This window comes from Echinops telfairi, unplaced genomic scaffold, assembly GCF_000313985.2.
Source record: "Echinops telfairi isolate 266 unplaced genomic scaffold, ASM31398v2 ScPeMD7_4;HRSCAF=17, whole genome shotgun sequence".
NCBI classification, from domain to species: Eukaryota; Metazoa; Chordata; class Mammalia; order Afrosoricida; family Tenrecidae; genus Echinops; species Echinops telfairi.
This window is the reverse complement of record NW_022103900.1, coordinates 41,716,496-41,734,324: the sequence shown is the minus strand read 5'-3', so window position 1 is coordinate 41,734,324 and position 17,829 is coordinate 41,716,496. Positions and strand designations below refer to the sequence as shown.

The following is a 17,829-nucleotide window of genomic DNA, read 5'->3' as shown; positions in this document are numbered from 1 at the left end:
GCTTTACACAATTGATGTATGTACGGATTGTGATAAGAGTTGTATGAGCCCCTAATAAAATGATTAAAAACAAAAAAAGAATCAGCATGATGCACAGCACTGAGGCAGTGTGCTCACAAAAGCCTTTCTACAAGAGTAAGTTTTTAGAAATTCTGAATTGCAAGGAGAGACAGAAAAAATATTAGAAGGTTAATAGCATAGTGACTTTGTACATTCTTAGAGACGCCTACCCATTCGGCCTAACACTTCAGCCCTTTCAGAGTCTGCTCTGGAACACGGAACTCCCCTTCTCTCCTTGGCTTCTCACATGGTTTATAGGACTGAAGAACACTGCACAGGATCCCTAAAGCTTTATGATTTTAAATCCGCTTGGGACTAAAACATGTAGATTAAAGTGATGATTTTCTTAAAGAAACAAACAAAAATGGCTCAAATGAATTTATAAGTAGAATGCAGAATCAGAAAGATAATCTTGTCTCTGGACACGTCTGCATCCGTCAGGACCCAGGCTGACTCGCATACAGAGGAATATAAGGAATCAGTGTCACCCTATGGAGGGCCCAGTCCCTGGAAAAGATCCTCTCTGGTGAATGACTGATGAGGAGTCACCAGGCTTCCTTCCTTTCCCTGCCAATATTGGTTTCTGGAGAACTGGTTGGTCAACAACTTTTGCTGCCGATACCCACTTATGTTCCCAGAATGGAAGACATTATTTGATATGATCTTGCTGTGAATAGATCAAGGAGAAAAGTAGGCCGGAAAAAAAAGTCTTCAAAAGTATAATTTCTTGGGCTAAACTTTTTGCTCAAGGATGAGGAGAAATAGGAACAGATGATGGAAACTTCCTTTCCTGGGTTTCGCTCCAATAAACAACAAAGGGATAAAAAACACTGATGCTCCTCAGAGAGAAACCTGACTTGGCCAAAGGCCGATGACCAATGTCAGAGGCTTCTTTAACAACTACCGTTACCAAGTGTTGTTTACATTTCAATTGTAGCAATTCCTATCCCTGCACCCTGGGAGCTTTTCTACGTCTTTATAACGTCTCTGAGGTCAAGACCAAAGCTTTTTTTTTTCATTTTTTTATATTTCCCATGATGCCTAGGAGAGAGAGAGACTGACTTGATACACTAGACTGAGTCACAGGAAGTTTTAGTATGATCTTTGGAAAGATGACTGGATTAAGCTACCGCATGTCACATATGATGAAGGCTGAGTTGCTTTGTGGGACAGACCTGGTCAGGACTTTTCAGATCTGGAATCCTAGAGGCTTTGGCCTATGCGTGGCTCTGATCACCCAAAAGGATGGCATGATTCTACTTTTAGAAAGGAGTCAGGTGAGCAGTTGCATCCATACTTGCTGTGTGTGTGTGTGTGTGTGTGTGTGTGACTTTAACTGTAGCTTCAGGCCACCCGCCACAAGTGGTGTGGTGATTGTCTGCCCTGCAATTTCATGTGTGCTCAGAATGCTGGGCCACTGATGCAGCCTCCTTGGCCAAGTACTGACTCCACCTGCTGGTCAGATATGGAACACTGGCTGGAAGGATGTCAGCCTTAGAAAGCCTCATGGGAAAACTGCACAGGGAGGGAGCCACATTTGCTATGTAAAGGGGCCTGGGCCCAAGGGGATGGTGGGAGAAGCCAACGTGTCAGTGAACACTAATTGCTCACACTATATTTGGTTACTGCACACTTAGAGTGGGAGAAAAAGTCAACTGCAAAATCTTTTGCATCCTGGTGGGTCCTGGGGAGAGTATGGTGCTACTAGGCATGGGTTCCTTAAGAAGTGAAACCAGTTGCTGTCAGAGAGGAACTGTGCTCTGCAGGGTGTTCTGGCATTCCCCCCAAATAGAGTGAGGCCTCTCTTCTACAGCACCTTCAGACAGGTCAACCTCCAACCTTTGGGTTAGCAGCTAAGCATGTGCATCTGCAACACCTGGAGTTTTCAGGAATCCTAGTAATTACAATAGAAACGACCTTAACGCCCGTTTTATAGACTATGTATAGACCAGACAGCAAGATAAAAAGGATTGAGCAGCCGATCATCTAGTAGAAATGTTCCTACTGTATACTTTAAAAAAAAAATGTCAGGAGAAAAAACTATTTAACTTTTACCTTTTCTTACTTTGATGTCTACTGATTTTGATTACCATCAACTGTTATGTTAATGTGAACAATTCATTGACATTTGCTGTGAAGCCCATGGTTTGGAGCCTTTCTCCTCTTCCCTCCCCACAATGCTGAGCGAAGTAATCCCATATACTCATTGTCACTGGGTTGATCCAATTCGTAGCAATCCTCAGAATCCCTAGGGGCCCTGAGACTGTCAGCCATAGGAGATCTGATGCCTCACAGGTCTCTCACAGTGGAGCTAGTGGGTTTGAAGTGCCCACCTTGCTTCTAGCAGCCCAACACCTAACCCATAGTGCCACTAGGGCTCCGTACTCCTACGGTAGCTCCTGAAAACTGGATGTTGGGGGGTTGAGCTCCTACTTGAACATGTTCAGGTTTTCACTCTCTCCTCTTGGCTTTCTTGCTTTTTCATGAGTTTCCCACTTTCATCGCCTCTGATAAAGCAAGCATTCCCTAGTCTGCCAACTACTTAAATAAGGCAACCCTGCATGCTGATTTAGCTCTGCTGAGAGATAATGAACTGTCTTTCAGCAATAAAAATGTATATAGTACAACAGTTCTGTGACCCGTTCATACTGTGACCCAAATAAAATGTCCATAAAAAGAAAACCTTTCAAGGTCAAGACCCCCATCTGATCTCAACAGATAGTTTCATTTAAAAAACACACAAACATGAAATGTGCAACATCTATTGCTTCTTATAAATACTTCACTTGAGTCCCCATTAATGCAAGGCTGACTTCTAAACTGGTTTCAAGTCATGATGCCTGAACTTTCTTTCTGGTTGTCAACATTTCCTCTAATGTCCCATTCTGCATAACCCTCTCCTTTCACTTCCCTAAGAACAGGCGAGTAGACACACAGACCTTCCACAGAAGCACGTGGGTCCTAGCTTCCCTTGGGAAACACCTACCACTCAGGAACAAACCAAGCACATGCGTCTAGGTCTAGAGACCATCCACTCTGGCTGGCCTTGGGGCTGGGCTAAATCCTCCAATGCTCACAGCCACTTGGTTCCCCAAGATGAGGATGTCCGTCAGTCCATTATGCTTCTCGCCTACTCTGGAAGGACTCTGCAGACAGGCTACCTCTAAACGACATGCCAGCTCCCAGTCTGTGGAGTCCTACAGGTTCCCAAGGCGAAAGCTTGAGTCTTTCACCCTAGAGTCGTCATCCCCTACCACTGAGGCGACTCCTATTCACAAGGGCCCTGCACAGGATCCCTAAGTCTGTAAATCCTCCCAGGGGCACATAGCCCCACCTCCTCCTCCTCCAGTGCTCAAGGACCTCTAAAAGGCATGGGTGGATTTTCTTTTTCTGTTTTGTCCTTACTTATCGTATTATTTTTTTTTCTTTTTAACCTCTGACAATCATCTCCACGGCTTTATGCTTGGGTAAAATATTTCAGAGACAGAGTTGGGGAATGCTGCCTGGGTTTCAGACAATCCCTTTGATTTACCGCCCTGTGGCTAAAGCAGGACAGGCTTTGGGAGAAAGACCAATGCCATTCACGTAAAAGGCTGCTCCTGAGGCCTTGGCATTTCTAACTTATCTAGCAATCATTTGTTTTTAATTGTCATTTGATTTCTCCACTGAGAGGATGGTCACCGTTGACCCATCACGATGGGCCTTCATGAGTTCCAAGGAACAGATGGAGGGTTTGGGGGTGGCTGGTTTTCAGCTGCATCCACACAACACATGTTCTTTCTGAAGCTTTATTGGAGGCTGTCTTGATTGTTTTCCTGCAGGGCCACCCATCCTACAATGGGAGATACTTCCCAGCACCCCTGACTCCCTTCAAACAGCGCAGTGTTACCAAAGAACCTCCAACTTCAGGTCAAGCTGTGGAAAAGCTTAAAAAAACCAGGTTGATTTAAGGTTTCTATTTTAACTTGGTGTCCGGTTTCCACGGGGGCCTGAGACGAGTGGCTTCAAACTCACTTTAACATTTAAGATCATTTTCAGCCAGGTCTTTGGGGACCAGCAATTAGGAAAAGCAGACAGTTCAAAGAAGAAGGGCTATAACCTCTCAAAGGCTTGTTTGTGAGGTCTCCAGAAATACTTCCACCAGCATTTCTTTCTGTTCTCGGCCCGACGGCTCCACCAGGTCAAACAACCTGCTGCCACACAGTCTCCGGTAGGCAGAGAAAACCGTGGTTTTTCCATTTTGCTGTGTTTGGAAAGACACCAATGTCTAAGTCCATTTATTCATACCCATAGCTGTCCTGGGGAAGGGATCTAAAAACACCCGAGCCATTTTGCTGCAGATTGCAGGCCAAGAGGTACAACACAAAGAACACCATGGGAAGAATAGTCCCTTTGAGCCCCGCGTTGGAAGGATGCACGGACTGTGGGGCCCGGGGCCTTCATCCTGTGCTTTGCCCTTGTGCTGCCCGTTCGTGTCTTGGCTGGAAAGTGAGCAGGAGATGAAGAGGACTTTGCCTGTGTGACAGAGCTTTACGACGGCTCAGAGGTGCTCCCAGGCTGGTGCTCCTGGCTGACACAATGCTGCTGAATTACCCGGGGATCACCTTTATTCCTGGCTTGCTTACTTCTCATTACCAGACCATGGAATAGAAACCTTTTTTGGAAACCTGAATACTATCACAAACCAGAGATTTCAGGAGAAATCGATGAGGTGTGCAATGCTAAGGCTTGATACTACTGCCCACTGGACACAGAAAGCCCATTATTCATACCACTTTTCAGCGGAGAGCCAACTGGAGCCCGCGCAGATACCGCCACCCTTGCCGAGTTCTTGCTCTGGTGAGCAGATTCTCCTCGTTCTTTTTATTCCTGGAGAATCAGCATCTTCGAAAGGGCAGGGTTTCTACGAGAGCCTCTTGGAAACCGAATGGCAGCAGGTGTGGAGTCAAACAGGAGCGGCTGCCCTCGCTCCAGCTGCTTTGCTAACTCGGAGGGTAGAAAAGGATGGGCCTGGTTCCTATGCCAGGAACAAACTCTATGGATAGTCTGAGTCTGCCAACCTGCTACCACACAGGCTAAAGGTCAGGTGCAAGCCGTTTGGGTCCCAGGGCACTGGCTCATGGCCAGGTTTACTTCCATCCTACATTTGAGCGTCCCTAACAAGTTGGACTCTGCTGAGCAGGCTTTTCAGCAGACGTTACAAAAATATAATAAAGGACACATTTATTGCATGAGCTCACTATAACATAGATCAAAAGAGATAACACAGAGTGGCATTTGATAGGGAAAATACTCTGATATTGAGACCAGTTATGCATTACTCCAGAGGATGAGTAAGGAAACATGATTTAAAAAAGGAAGAAGTCACTCAACAAAAGTCAAACTGTGTTCTGTAATTGGAGAGTTAATGACAGAGAAGATTTCACACAAGCCCACGTGGATGTCTGGGGCCTGCAAGCCCCCTGCAACAGGCCTGGACAGCTCCCCAGGACCGCCACAAGATAGCCACTGCCCTCCCTGCCTTGAACTGCACACATGTATGTGGTGGAAATGACTGAGTTACAGAGCTGATATGCAGTCTGAGCTTGTGGGAAGGAAATGCTTTGCGAATTCCAAGTGTCGTTATCAGACTGTCATTCAAGAATAGAGCATTATAAGGTTTTCATCTGTTCCTGACCTCGTTAGTCCTCCCTTCTGATCACGGAGTTTACATCTGACTGGGTAAAATTGGGCTGGGGGAGCGGGGGAGTGGGATTTGGTGCAAAAAGATTTGAGTTCCCGTTCCAGCACTGAAACTCATGAACTGTGTGACCTTCAGCACTTCTGTTAATCCTTCGAGCCATACCTTCCTCCTCTGTGTAAGAAGGCGGCAGTACTAACGTCACTGTGAAGACCGAGAAACACTGTCTGAGAACATCCTGATAAAGCTCAGAGATCCATGCAGGCCACCTTGCTCTCTCCTCTGTCGTCTCTCCCCACCTCTGTCAGGGCCGAGGGCATTGCTGTGGGCAGTGTCTCTGACACGTGTGGCAGCACATCTCCACGGCCCTTCACTCCTTCCTCTGACAATCGCAGAACAGGGGCTTGGGTTTCCAGAGCAGAAAAGAGTCTCGGGCAGTTTCTAGGAGAACCGCTGTAGCCACTACCTCACCATCAACCCTACTAAGGCAGTTAGTTTTTTGTGCCAGCCTGGCCGATAAACACATCTGGAATTAATTGAAGGGAGGAGAGATAAATGGCTCCACGAACCTCGCCTTTCTTGTCTCTTGCTCTTTGATCATCGGACCAGTGTGCGGTTGCCTTGCTTGTTCTGTGCCTCAATTCGCAAGCTACTCTACCTGTGGGATGCCTAGCCTGTGGATTGTGTCGCTGTAATTTGAGGTTCCTTCAAGACCTGCTTCACCACACCATTGGAATTTACATCTCTTGAGCTGGGGACTAACTGTTGGTGACCTGCCTTGCTGTTGGCTGCCGGTGCCGAGAATCTGAAAGAGAACCCTGTCTAACACATTTTGGTACCAGGAGTGCTTCTAGAGAAATAAAATCATAAATATGAGCTTCTTAAATTGGCTCTCCAGTCTGATTAGTCTTAACACTGGTAATGCTACTTTGACACCCCAAAGCATGGATAAGTCTGCTACTCTTACTAATCCATGGTGTGAAATAGCAAAGCTAATACCTACAGTAACACCACCGATAGATGAGATGCTGGTTAAATGAGAGGCTCTGAGTGATCTTATGTTTGTCTAACACATCTACCACCACCACCACCACCACCCACTTCAAATGAGATCACTGAGCTCCAATACCCTTGAGTCAGCTGGTGGCACACCCAGGCCCCTTGACTCAAAAATGTGTCCCTGGCCCTGCAGCTTCCCAGCTCTTAGCAGCCCTGGCCTACATTTCCACTCGGTGACTTAGCAGCTCACATTCTCAGGTCCCCTTTGCCCTGACCTGTCTTTGCAAGGGACCCTTTGCAAGGGACCACTCCTCCGCAGCGCAGAGGAGAAGGCAGGGTCTAGGGCAGGTGGGTGAGGCCGGTACCTTGGCATTTTGCAGGGGGGGTTGGTAACTCGACGGCCGATAGAACATCCTCTGCGTGGCATCCGTGTGAATGTCACCCAGAAAGAGCTCCTCCACCAGATGGTCTAAGTTGTGATGCAGGTACTGCTTCTCCACCCGGATCAGCTGGAGCTCATGCATGGCAAAATTCACAGCCCTGGTGCACTCACAGCCGCTTTCCTCACGCCACAGGTCACGCGTGACATCCAATGTCCAGGGACTCCCAGCTGGGACAAACCCTGGGCAAGTACGGTTCACTAGCTGGCTGAGCCTCTCAGCGACGGCCTCAGTGTGGCAGATAACCTGGACTTGGTGTAGCTGGTAGTCGGCTTCAGTTCCCCCTCGGATGATCCATGATGCCTGGCGCAAGCGGATCTTGCCTCGGATGACAAGGGTATAGGTGGGATTTGTACAGCGGTTGCCACCATAATAAAACTGGTAGGCTTTGAAGGTGTTATTGTGGTAAAATCTGTAGGATCTTGTTATGAACTCGGGGCCTGACCTTACTTCACACCTGAAGAAGAAAAGAGAAAGGATAGTCTTTTTAAGGTCTGAGGCAAGAGGAAGCACTCATGATAAACTTGAATCAATTCTAAATCATAGCACTCTATATGCCGCAGAGTAGAACTGCCCCAGAGGGTTTCCAAGGCTGCAGATTTTTACAGGAGCAATTGCTACATCTCCTGCAAAGCGGCTGGTAGGTTTGAACCACTGACCTTTTGGTTCGCAGCTAAGTGGTAAACCAAGGTGCCACAGTAATGCCAATAAAATGCCTACTCTGAGCCTGGCACTGTTCTAAGCACCTTATTGAATGCTAATTTACTGGATCTCCACACTTTCCTGAAAAGCCAATCCAAGCTCATTATCTCAAGTCTGTTCCAACTCCTAACAGTTTTCTAAGGCTATAAATTTTGGGGGGAGTAGATAGCCTCAACTTTCTCCTGAGGAATGGTTGGTGGGTTTAAACCACCAACCTTGCAGTTAGCAGTCCAACACGTCCCTAACAGCACCGCCAGGGTTCTTAGGTATTATCTTCCATGTTGTACAAATAGGGAGGAAGCAGAGATACAAAGAAGTTAGGTTAGCATGTTCAACACAGCCAACAAGAAGCTGAACCAGAGCTTGAATATAAGCAGTTTGATTCCATCCTGCGCTCTTACTCATTGTACCCCAGCATCTCTCATTCACTGTACGATTGGGCAAGGAGAGCAGATCCATGATGTCCACAACTCAGACTGTCGATTCACACAGGGTTTCATTCTTTCAGGTACTAAAGGTTTCTTGGAGTTCCTAAGCACTCTGCAGGCCTAGTCTATCTCTCTCTGGTTAGGAATATAGCATTTTGTATCATTACCTAATGCCACAGCAAAGGGCATTTTCTGATTACCAGTTGGCCATGTGTAACCTTTTACTCAACTTTTGTTGAAACACTCATTTAAGACCTTGTATGGAGAAGTCAACGAATTGCCTGTTGCTCTGGAACGAACCCAATCTTCTGAAGACCTCACCCACTGAAAATTAAAAATGTACTACTCTCTAGTCAATGGAAAAGTTATTTCCCCTCTAGAAGAAAAATAATGGGCAATTAGAGCTCATTGTAAAAGCAAAACTCACTTAACAACAGAAATAAGAGCTCCTTTTATTTTGGCTGGCTTGCAATCAGAAAATGCCCTTTGCAGTGGGATTAAGTAAATAGTATGAAGTAGCATATCCTAACCAGAAACATCTAGACTAGGTCTGCAGAACATAAAATGGCTTAATAGATTTAACTCAGGTCAGCTTCTCACACAGTTATAATTATAATATGTTTACACACCAAAGACAAGATATGGCCTTTCTTCAATATAGTTAATTTCATGTGTAACCTTTCACCCGAGTCTACCCTGACTTTGATCTCATCAGTCGTGGTTGGGTAGTTTTGCTCATGACTACAACCTTAAAGAGGATTCTGGTCTGAGATGACTTAGCATCACTAAAGCAAGGAGTTGGTCTGAGACAAGTAGGACTCAAAATCAATTGGGCAATTGGACATCCCCTTACAGAAGTGTCACAGGGAGGAGACGAGCCATTCAGGGTGCTGTGTAGCAACAATGAAACATACAACTTTCCTCTAGTTCCTAAATGCTTCCTCCACCCCACCCTCCACTATCATGATCCCAATTCTACCTTACAAATCTGGCTAGACCAGAGGATGTGCACTGGTACAGATAGGAACTGGAAACAGGGAATCCAGGACGGATGATCCCTTCAGGACCAGTGGTGAGAATGGTGATACCAGAAGGGTGGAAGGAGGGTGGGGTGGAAAGGGGGAACCGATTACAAGGATCTACATATAACCTCCTCCCTGGGGGACGGACAACAGAAAAGTGGGTGAAGGGAGACGTCGGACAGGGAAAGATATGACAAAATAATAATTTATAAATTATCAAGGGTTCATGAGGGAGGGGGATGTGGGAGGGAGGGGAAAAATGAGGAGCTGATGCCAGGGGCTGAAGTGGAGAGCAAATATTTTGAGAATGACGAGGGCAATGAATGTACAAATGTGCTTTACACAATTGATATATGTATGGATTGTGATAAGAGATGTATGAGTCCCTAATAAAATGATATTTAAAAATCAATTACATATTAATTTTTTCATTAAGAAATTAGTCAATGGTAAGCACTATTTCAAAGTGTGTACCTTTTGCTATGTAAAGATTGTCAACTGATGTCCAATAATAGCACACAAATGTACAGCACTCAGTAGTGCTTTTAGCATGCATAATCTGTGAACAAGTTTACTGGATCTCCTCAACAGGGAAAGACTCAAGACCTCAAGACTCACGACTGAAGACTTCTCTTCCAAAGGAAAATGTTAGTGTAAGCAGTGACTACTGTCAGTTATGGAACTGATAAGAAACAAACAAACTCACATCCATCGAGTTCATTTCCATTTACAGCAATCCTATAGGACAGACTAGAATTTCCCTATGGATATCTGAGACTGTCACTTTTACGGGAGCAGAAAGGCTCATCTTTCTCCCAATGGATACAATCACTACTTTTATTTTTATTTTGGTAACCACTGATAATCCGTTGACTGTCTCCAAAGTAAAGCATATCTCAGATACATTCATTTTCGCCAGCACCCTTGCCACTGTTCTTACCTAAGCCTTCATGGTCTCTAGCCAGAGCTGTTACAGTAGTCTGTTAATTGGACGCCCCAGTCATGTTTTTCTATGACTGATTTGCCACTCAGAAGCCAGAGTGCCTTTGAGTAAAGTTGAGTCATATTTCAAGCACGTCCCCTGCTGAGAGCTTCAATGGCTTTGTCATCTTCTTACAGTATATTAAAAGTCAAACACCAAGAGGTGGACTGTAAAGCTCCCCAAGATCTGCCGCCACACTCCTCTCTGGCTTCGCGTGAGATTATCTTTCCCTTGGTTACTATACTTCTCCGGCCAAAGTCTGACTCATTTTGTAATCTGACCAGGCCTTTGCTAGTCCTGCTAGCTGGGAAGTCCTTGCACAACCAATAGTCTTCAGCTCAGGTGTCACCTTCTTTAGCAGACATCCCTTATCTGGCCCACAATCTACAATAGGGCTCCATGGTATTCTCTTACGGAACCCTGGTACAGTCCTGGTTAAGCATCCAGATGCTACCAAACCATTGGTGGCTCAACCCATCAGCCACTCTATTGGAGACACCTATGGCGCTCTACTTTTGTAAAGGTAAAAGCCTTGGAAACCCCATGGCACATCTCTACTGAGTCCTACGTGGTTGACATGAATCAGTTGGCTGATGCTATTTTATCTAAGCACTTGGTTTTGTTTGTTTTCTTTCTCTCCCCTTCATAGCACCACATTTTATAAATGTGTATGTATAATATATGTTGTATATAATTTATAAAATCTCCGAATACAGGAACCACATTGGTTTGGCTTAGTGCTATACAAGTCTAGAACTGTGCTTAACACACCATCAATCACACAATAAATATGTGTTGAATAAACTGATAAGTTATCTGAAAGCATATCACATGAAGGTTGTTCATGCAAATATTTATCATATGGTTATTTAGAGAGACCCTATTACAATAAAATTCTGTCTTCACCATCTTGTAAATTTTCTTTTTTGTTTTCTCACAGTCATTTGATCTCTTTCCAGGCTACCTGGAAGCTGGAGCTCATAGCCCAGGTACTGTACAGAGGAAGAAGCAATCAGATTTCAGAGTTCGTTTTGATCTTTCTCAAAACTATAATGGGTAGGGGCAAAAAATCACAGGACTTCCTCTAGCCTATTTTTAAAAAGTCTAATAGAAGATAAGCCAGAGCTTGGACTGGGGCAGAGCTCAGCAAAGAAAAGAATCCAAGCACTATGCCCTAGCGAGTCAAAGTAGCCTAAAGTACCTTTAATTTATTCTTTAACCAAGGCTCCAAGAGTAGGGCTAGCACACTTATAATTTAGCTATAAGAAGCAGCTTTGCAAATCATACTTGGGGTTAGTGAAACACAGACTCTTAATTCCACTTGCTAATGTTTCTTTTTATAAACAATAGATCCAATAAAGCCTAATAAGTAAAGAGCTATTCACTCACACTATGTGGCTCCTGGGAGCACCATGACATCTCTGCTGTAGCCCCCTATTTCTACAGGATTTAGTGCTGCTTCTTTACCAACCAGGGTCTCAAAAACTTGCTTGTCTTTTAGTTAAAATGTGCACAATATCCAGATCACTCTATATGACGTGGTTGACCTTTGAACAACATGAATATGTTCGCTTATATGCAGCCCTTTTTCAATAAATATACTTAGTATTTTTTTCCTTTGAGATTTGCAGTAAGTTGAAAAAACAGACGAATCATGTAGCCTAGAAATGTCTTAAAAATTGAGATATGTTAAGTACTGGTATGTCATGAATACACATTTTATCATTTAGTACCCCAATAATTGACAAATCTGGTTTTGAAAGTTAAAATGTATCAAAATGTATGCACACACACAGAGTGTACATGGTGCCATTTGCAGTTGAAAGGAATAATACAAACTTAAAGAAAGCAAACATACAAAAAACCCAAATCACTACCATTGAGTCAATACTGACTCACAGCGCCACCACCCTGCAGTTTCCAACATGCCGTTGACAGCAGAAAAAAGCCCATCTTTTTCCTGTGGAGCTGTTGGTGGTTTCAAACTACTAACCACGCAGATCGCAGACCAATACACAGCCACTACACTCCCACAGCTCCACAAACATAAAAGATGCAGTGTTAAACCACAACTGCATAAAATTAACTGCACTACATAATGGACTACGGCAATAATTTTATAACTACCTTCTGTTGCTATTGTGGTTAGCGTGTGTTGCAAGCACACATCGCACACACGCAGTTTGTCTTTCTACTGAATTGGGTATCACAGTAAAAAGTGATCTCTCTTGGTCCTTGTGTATTTTTCACTGTGCTTAGTGCAATCCTGTAAACCTTAAATAACACCATACAAAGTGCCACATGGCTTGAAGTGTTCCCACGAAGCAGAGAAAAGCTGTGACGTGGAAGGAAAAAGTGGAGCTGCTTGACATGTTCTGGAGATTATGCCTGCTGCCATGGTTGTGCACTGCTTCAAGATAAATGAATAGCACGCAGGGGCCATTATAAAAAAAAAGAAAAATGAAATTCGGAAAGCTGTTCCTTAGGCGACCCCAACAGGTACAGAAACCTTGTTCTTTTGTGAAGTACCTTCTTGTCTCATATTGAAAATGCAGCTTTTCTGTGACTGCAGAATTGTCCTAAGAAAGGCAAACATACAGACCTTAACATGATTCAAGGAAAAGTGAAGCCATATGACCGCTTAAAGCAAAAGGAAATGAAGCATCATAAGCTGGAGCATTTAATGCCACAAAGATTGTCTGATAATTTCAGAAAGAAGTTTGGCTTAAAAAAATGTCAAGATAATCATAGAAGCAGCTTCTGCCTCCCATGAGGTAGCAGACAAGTTCCTAGACACCATTAAGAATAGGACATTCCCTCACAGAAGGGTCCTTAGGAAAGGAGGGGTCAACCATGGTGCAGTATGGCACTGATGAAATGCACAATATTTCTCTGGTTCTTTGAGGCTTCCTCACCCCTCACTGTCATGACGCCAGACCTGCCTTTCATTTAGGACTAGACCAGAGCATGTACACTGGTACAGATAACTGTTCATAACACATGGAATCCAGGTTAGATAAACCTCTCAGGGATAGAAACGGGAGTAGTGCTACCAGGAGGGAAGGGAGAAGGGGGAGGAGAAGGGGGGAGGAAGGGGGAACCGATGGCAATGATCAACACATAATCCCATCCCCTCCCAGGGGGATGAACAACAGAAACATGGGTGAAGGGAGACAGCAGTTGGTGTAAGATATGCAAACAATAACAATTTATAATTTATCAAGGGGTTATGAGGGTAGAAGAGGGGGGGAGAGGAGCTGATACCAAGGGCTCAAATAGAAAGTAAATATCTAGAAAATGATGATGGCAAGATATGTATAAATATGTTTGATACAATTGATGTATGGAATTTTATAAGAACTGTAAGAGCTCCCAATAAAAATGATTTTTCTAAAAAAGGAAAATCATTGAGGAGAAAGGATGTCTGCCTGAACAGACTTTCAATGTAGACAAAAATGTTCTATACTTGGGGGGGGGGCAGGGAATGGGGCATAAAAGACACTTATTAATAAGAAGTAAAGTGAGCACTGGGATAAGGCAGAGGGAGATGCTCACACTACTGTTTTGTGCAAATGCAGTTGGGTTTATAATCAAGACTGCCCTCATCTATAAAGTCGTTGACCCCTAACCCCTGGGACCTCGAAAGGAAACGATACCTGGAGTGGTTCCATCAATGCTTTGTTCCTGAAGCCAGATAGTACCTTGTCAGTAAGGGACTGCCTTTTAAAGCTATTCTGATATTGGGCAATGCCCCTGGCCACACAGACCACATGAGCTCAACATGAAGGCATCAAAGTGGCCTTCTTGCCCTTAGACCCAACATCTCTACGTCACCCTATAAGGATCATAACCTTTAAGGAACATCATACACAGTTTTCTATGGAAATGATTATGCCGTGGAAGTGAAGCCAATAGAGAACATCCTGAAAGTCTGTTAGAGTTACACCATTGAAGATGCCATTATTACAGAAAAATTCATGAAAGCCGTCATACCCCAAACAAGAAATCCCTGTTGGAGAAAACTGTGTACAGGTGTTGTGCATGACGTCATAGGATGACAGAGTCAATGCAGGAAATCCTAAAGAGATTCTGTAAATGGCAAAAAGGTGAGGATGAAGGATTTCAAGGTATAGAGCAGCGGTTCTCAACCTGTGGGTCGTGACCCCTTGAGGGTTGAACAACCCTTTCACAGGACCCCGATTCATAATAGTTGCAACATTAGTTACGAAGTAGCAACGAAAATAATGTTATGGTTGGGGGTCACTACAACATGAGGAACTGTATTAAAGGGCCGTGGCCTGAGGAAGGTTGAGAACCACTGGTACAGAGGAATTCACTACACAAGATGAGTTAACAGAAGACAACTTGATGGAGATGAGTACTTCTGAACCAGTGCCAGATGATGAGGGACATGATGTAGAAATAATAGGGACAGAGAACAAATCAACATCACAATCTGGCAGTCAGACTGCTTTTGACTTCTCTTATGACATGGATTCTTTTATGATATGGGCACTGACTGAAGCAATCGGTGGAAGATTTGTATTGTATAGAAACTTAAAAAAAAAAAAAAGCGAAGCAGGCAGAAATTATGATAAATTTCCATAAAAGTACCCTGTGTTTTGCCTGTCTCCCCTTCCATCTTCTCCATCTCTTCCACCTCTAAGACAGCAAGACCCACCTCTCCACTTCCTCCCCCTTCTCAGCCTACTCAACATGAAGACAACTCATCTTATAAGCAGACAACACTCATCAACAAATACAATCTTGTTGGTTTATTCTCTTTCTCATGACTTTCTTTATAACAGTTTCTTTTCTTTATCTTACTTTATTGTAAGAACACATTTCACATACAGATTATGTGCTACCAATGGTTTATTTTATGTGATTGGTAGGACTCATGGTCAACAGTAGTTAAGTTTTGAGGGAATCAAAATAACTTCACAGATTTTCACTGACACAGGAGTTGACAGATTTAGTTTCAGTACAGTTCAAAGTACAAGTGTATAAAATCTGTGTGCAAGTGAGAAAGCACAGGGGCTTTCCACTGAAGTGACCACTCCTCATCGTGTAGCTCTTACCCTGTGGAGACCCAGTGCCCCTCAATTGTGGGTGGCATCTGCACAGTGATCCGAGCACCATTGTGGAGATGCTTGAGCATGTGGTGGCACTGAGATTCCTTGAAGGCCCGCCAGGCACTTTTCTCTAGGGACCTCGGGTAGGATCTGCTGTCTGGGTGTAGGAGGGCAGAACCCTCTCCCAGCCCTGAAAAAGAAAAGTGAGAAATTAACCACAGGAGAATTGGTTGCAGACTTGAATCAGGCTGAAGAGCCTTTGGCACCAGTGAAATAGCTGCAAGTTAGAAATTCTCTCTCCCACATATTATCTGCATATAGTCTCACAGAATTCACATTCCCAAGTTAGAAGTGTCCTTGGAGAAAATGTCACAGGTGAAAAAAAGCAAAACCCATAAAAAAAAAAACAAAGCTGAACAACTTAGGGTTTCGGTTAGTTGTGGTAAAATCAGAACTCAAATCCTTGCATCTATGAAACAGAAGACGAGGTTGTGTGTTTCAGTGAAGTACCTGTGTAGTGCAGGCACATCAACCCAATAGGGGTTGTAGAAAAGGGCTTTGAACCTGTTCCAGGATCATTAAAGAGGAGACTACAGGACCGATGGGACAGGTGAGAAAGGGACAGGTCACCAGAGACATGTTGGGGAGGAAACAAACACAGAGACATGTTGGGGAGGAAAAACGAAGGAGACCAGTTGAGTGAAAATGGTGCTTGGGCAAATGTGATGTGAATGAAGATCCAGGCAAGCGTCCCGAAGACTTAAACGGGAGAGTTACCCCCACCAAGACATACATCTTCCGGTCCTTGATCTCCGGATGGATGTCTCTCCAAGGCTGCTCATCAACAGCACAACAGCAGGTCACCACGTGCCTTCCCCTACAATTTGGGTACGTGTCATATTTTCCGAACACTTTTAAAGTCAAACCCCACACTCCCACAAAAGCCAGTGACAGACTACACATAAGGCTTAAAATAAAAATGAATTACAAAAGTATTTCATAGTTTTACTGTCCAGAAGTCCCAAACCAAACCAAACTCATTGCCATCGGATCAATACTAACTCATACCGAATCTGTAGAAGAGGGTAGAATTGCCCCTGTGGGTTTTCCAAGACTGTAACTCTCCATGGGAGCAGAAAACCTTGTCTTTCTCCCTCGGGGTGGCTGGTGAACAAATTCCAAAAAACAGCTACTACAGAAACAAACTTACTGCCATCAAATAAGTTCCAACCAGAAATGACTAAATATAGAGCGTGTCAGCCTGAGTTTTTATGGGGCAGGCAGTCCCATCTGTCCCTAGAGGGGAGCCTGGTGGATGTGAAGCACCCGGCTGGAGTTAGCAGCCCCATATTGAACGCACAGGTCTAAGATAATCTTTAGTACCACAAAGACTTTAGGTTGACCCAAATTTACACATGGAAAAGTACCAGCAGCCTAGTGCTTAGAAGGAGGGTGTGGAGACTGTGTTTTTTATTCTGATTTTTTGTGGCGCTTTCTCACCAGCGCGCACGGTGGAAACAGCCTAAATATTCAGCCACCGAAGAATGGATAAACCAAATGTGTCATACCCCTGTAATGGGATATTATTCAGTCATAGAGGTAAATGAAGTCCCGGTCCGTGCTACATCTTAAAAACATTATGGTGAGCAAAATAGTCAAGAAAGGACAAATAGTGTGTGAGCCCACTTATATGAAAGAGGCAAATGTACAGAAACCAAAGTTAATTAATGTTTATTAAAGAGGGGGGAAGGGGAAATCTTTGTTGAATTAACACCAAATTTCTGCTAAGATGGTCGAATAATTTAGAAATGGGCAATGGTAATGTTTGCAGATCATAAGGAATGTAGTCAATGTCACTTAGTTCATGTGTAAAAAATGTGAAATTTGAAAATATTTTGTTACATACATTTTTACCAATATACATAAACCACTGAAAAACAACGGAAAATAAGGGGAAAAAATAGAATTGTAATCTGAAGATCCACTCTTTCCTTTGGGATTCACACTGAAAAAATTTTAAAATCAATAGCTCTTCATTGTAGGTCACCTCTGTAGTCAGTACTGTGTTAACAAAAAAGATACCAGGGGGTCTCAGGGAAAAGGCGGTGGGTCAGGGTGTGAAGTAGCAGCTATGGGAGTGAGGCTTTCCTCTGGTTCCTGGATGCTTTCCCCCGCCCACTGTCGTGGTCCGAATTCTACCTTGCGGGTCTGGCTTGACCGGAGGATGTGCACCGGTGCAGATGGGAACTGTAGGCACGGGGAGTCCAGAGCAGATGGTCCCTTCAGGACCAGTGGTGTGAGTGGCGATGCTGGGAGGGTAGAGGGAGAATGGGTTGGCGGGAGGGAGCCGATTGCAGGGATCTATATGTGGCCTCCTCCCTGGGGGACCGACGATGGAGGGGTGTGTGAGGGGAGATTTCGGACCGGGCAAGATATGACAA

General features: G+C 44.2%; 1 protein-coding gene across 1 annotated transcript in view; it reads right to left on the bottom strand.

Annotated features, from left to right (window-relative positions):
- The window catches only part of APCDD1 (APC down-regulated 1), a 29,308-nt gene extending 13,069 nt beyond the window's left edge, over positions 1-16,239 (bottom strand). Inside the window, exons 1-3 of the mRNA XM_004703952.2 lie at positions 16,182-16,239; positions 15,395-15,578; positions 7,105-7,636 (exon numbers count right to left, since the gene is read on the bottom strand). Of these exons, the coding sequence (XP_004704009.2) occupies positions 7,105-7,636; positions 15,395-15,578; positions 16,182-16,230 (765 nt within the window). The 5' untranslated portion in view covers positions 16,231-16,239. The remainder of the gene's footprint in view (positions 1-7,104; positions 7,637-15,394; positions 15,579-16,181) is intronic.
- Between the last annotated feature and the right edge of the window lie 1,590 nt (positions 16,240-17,829).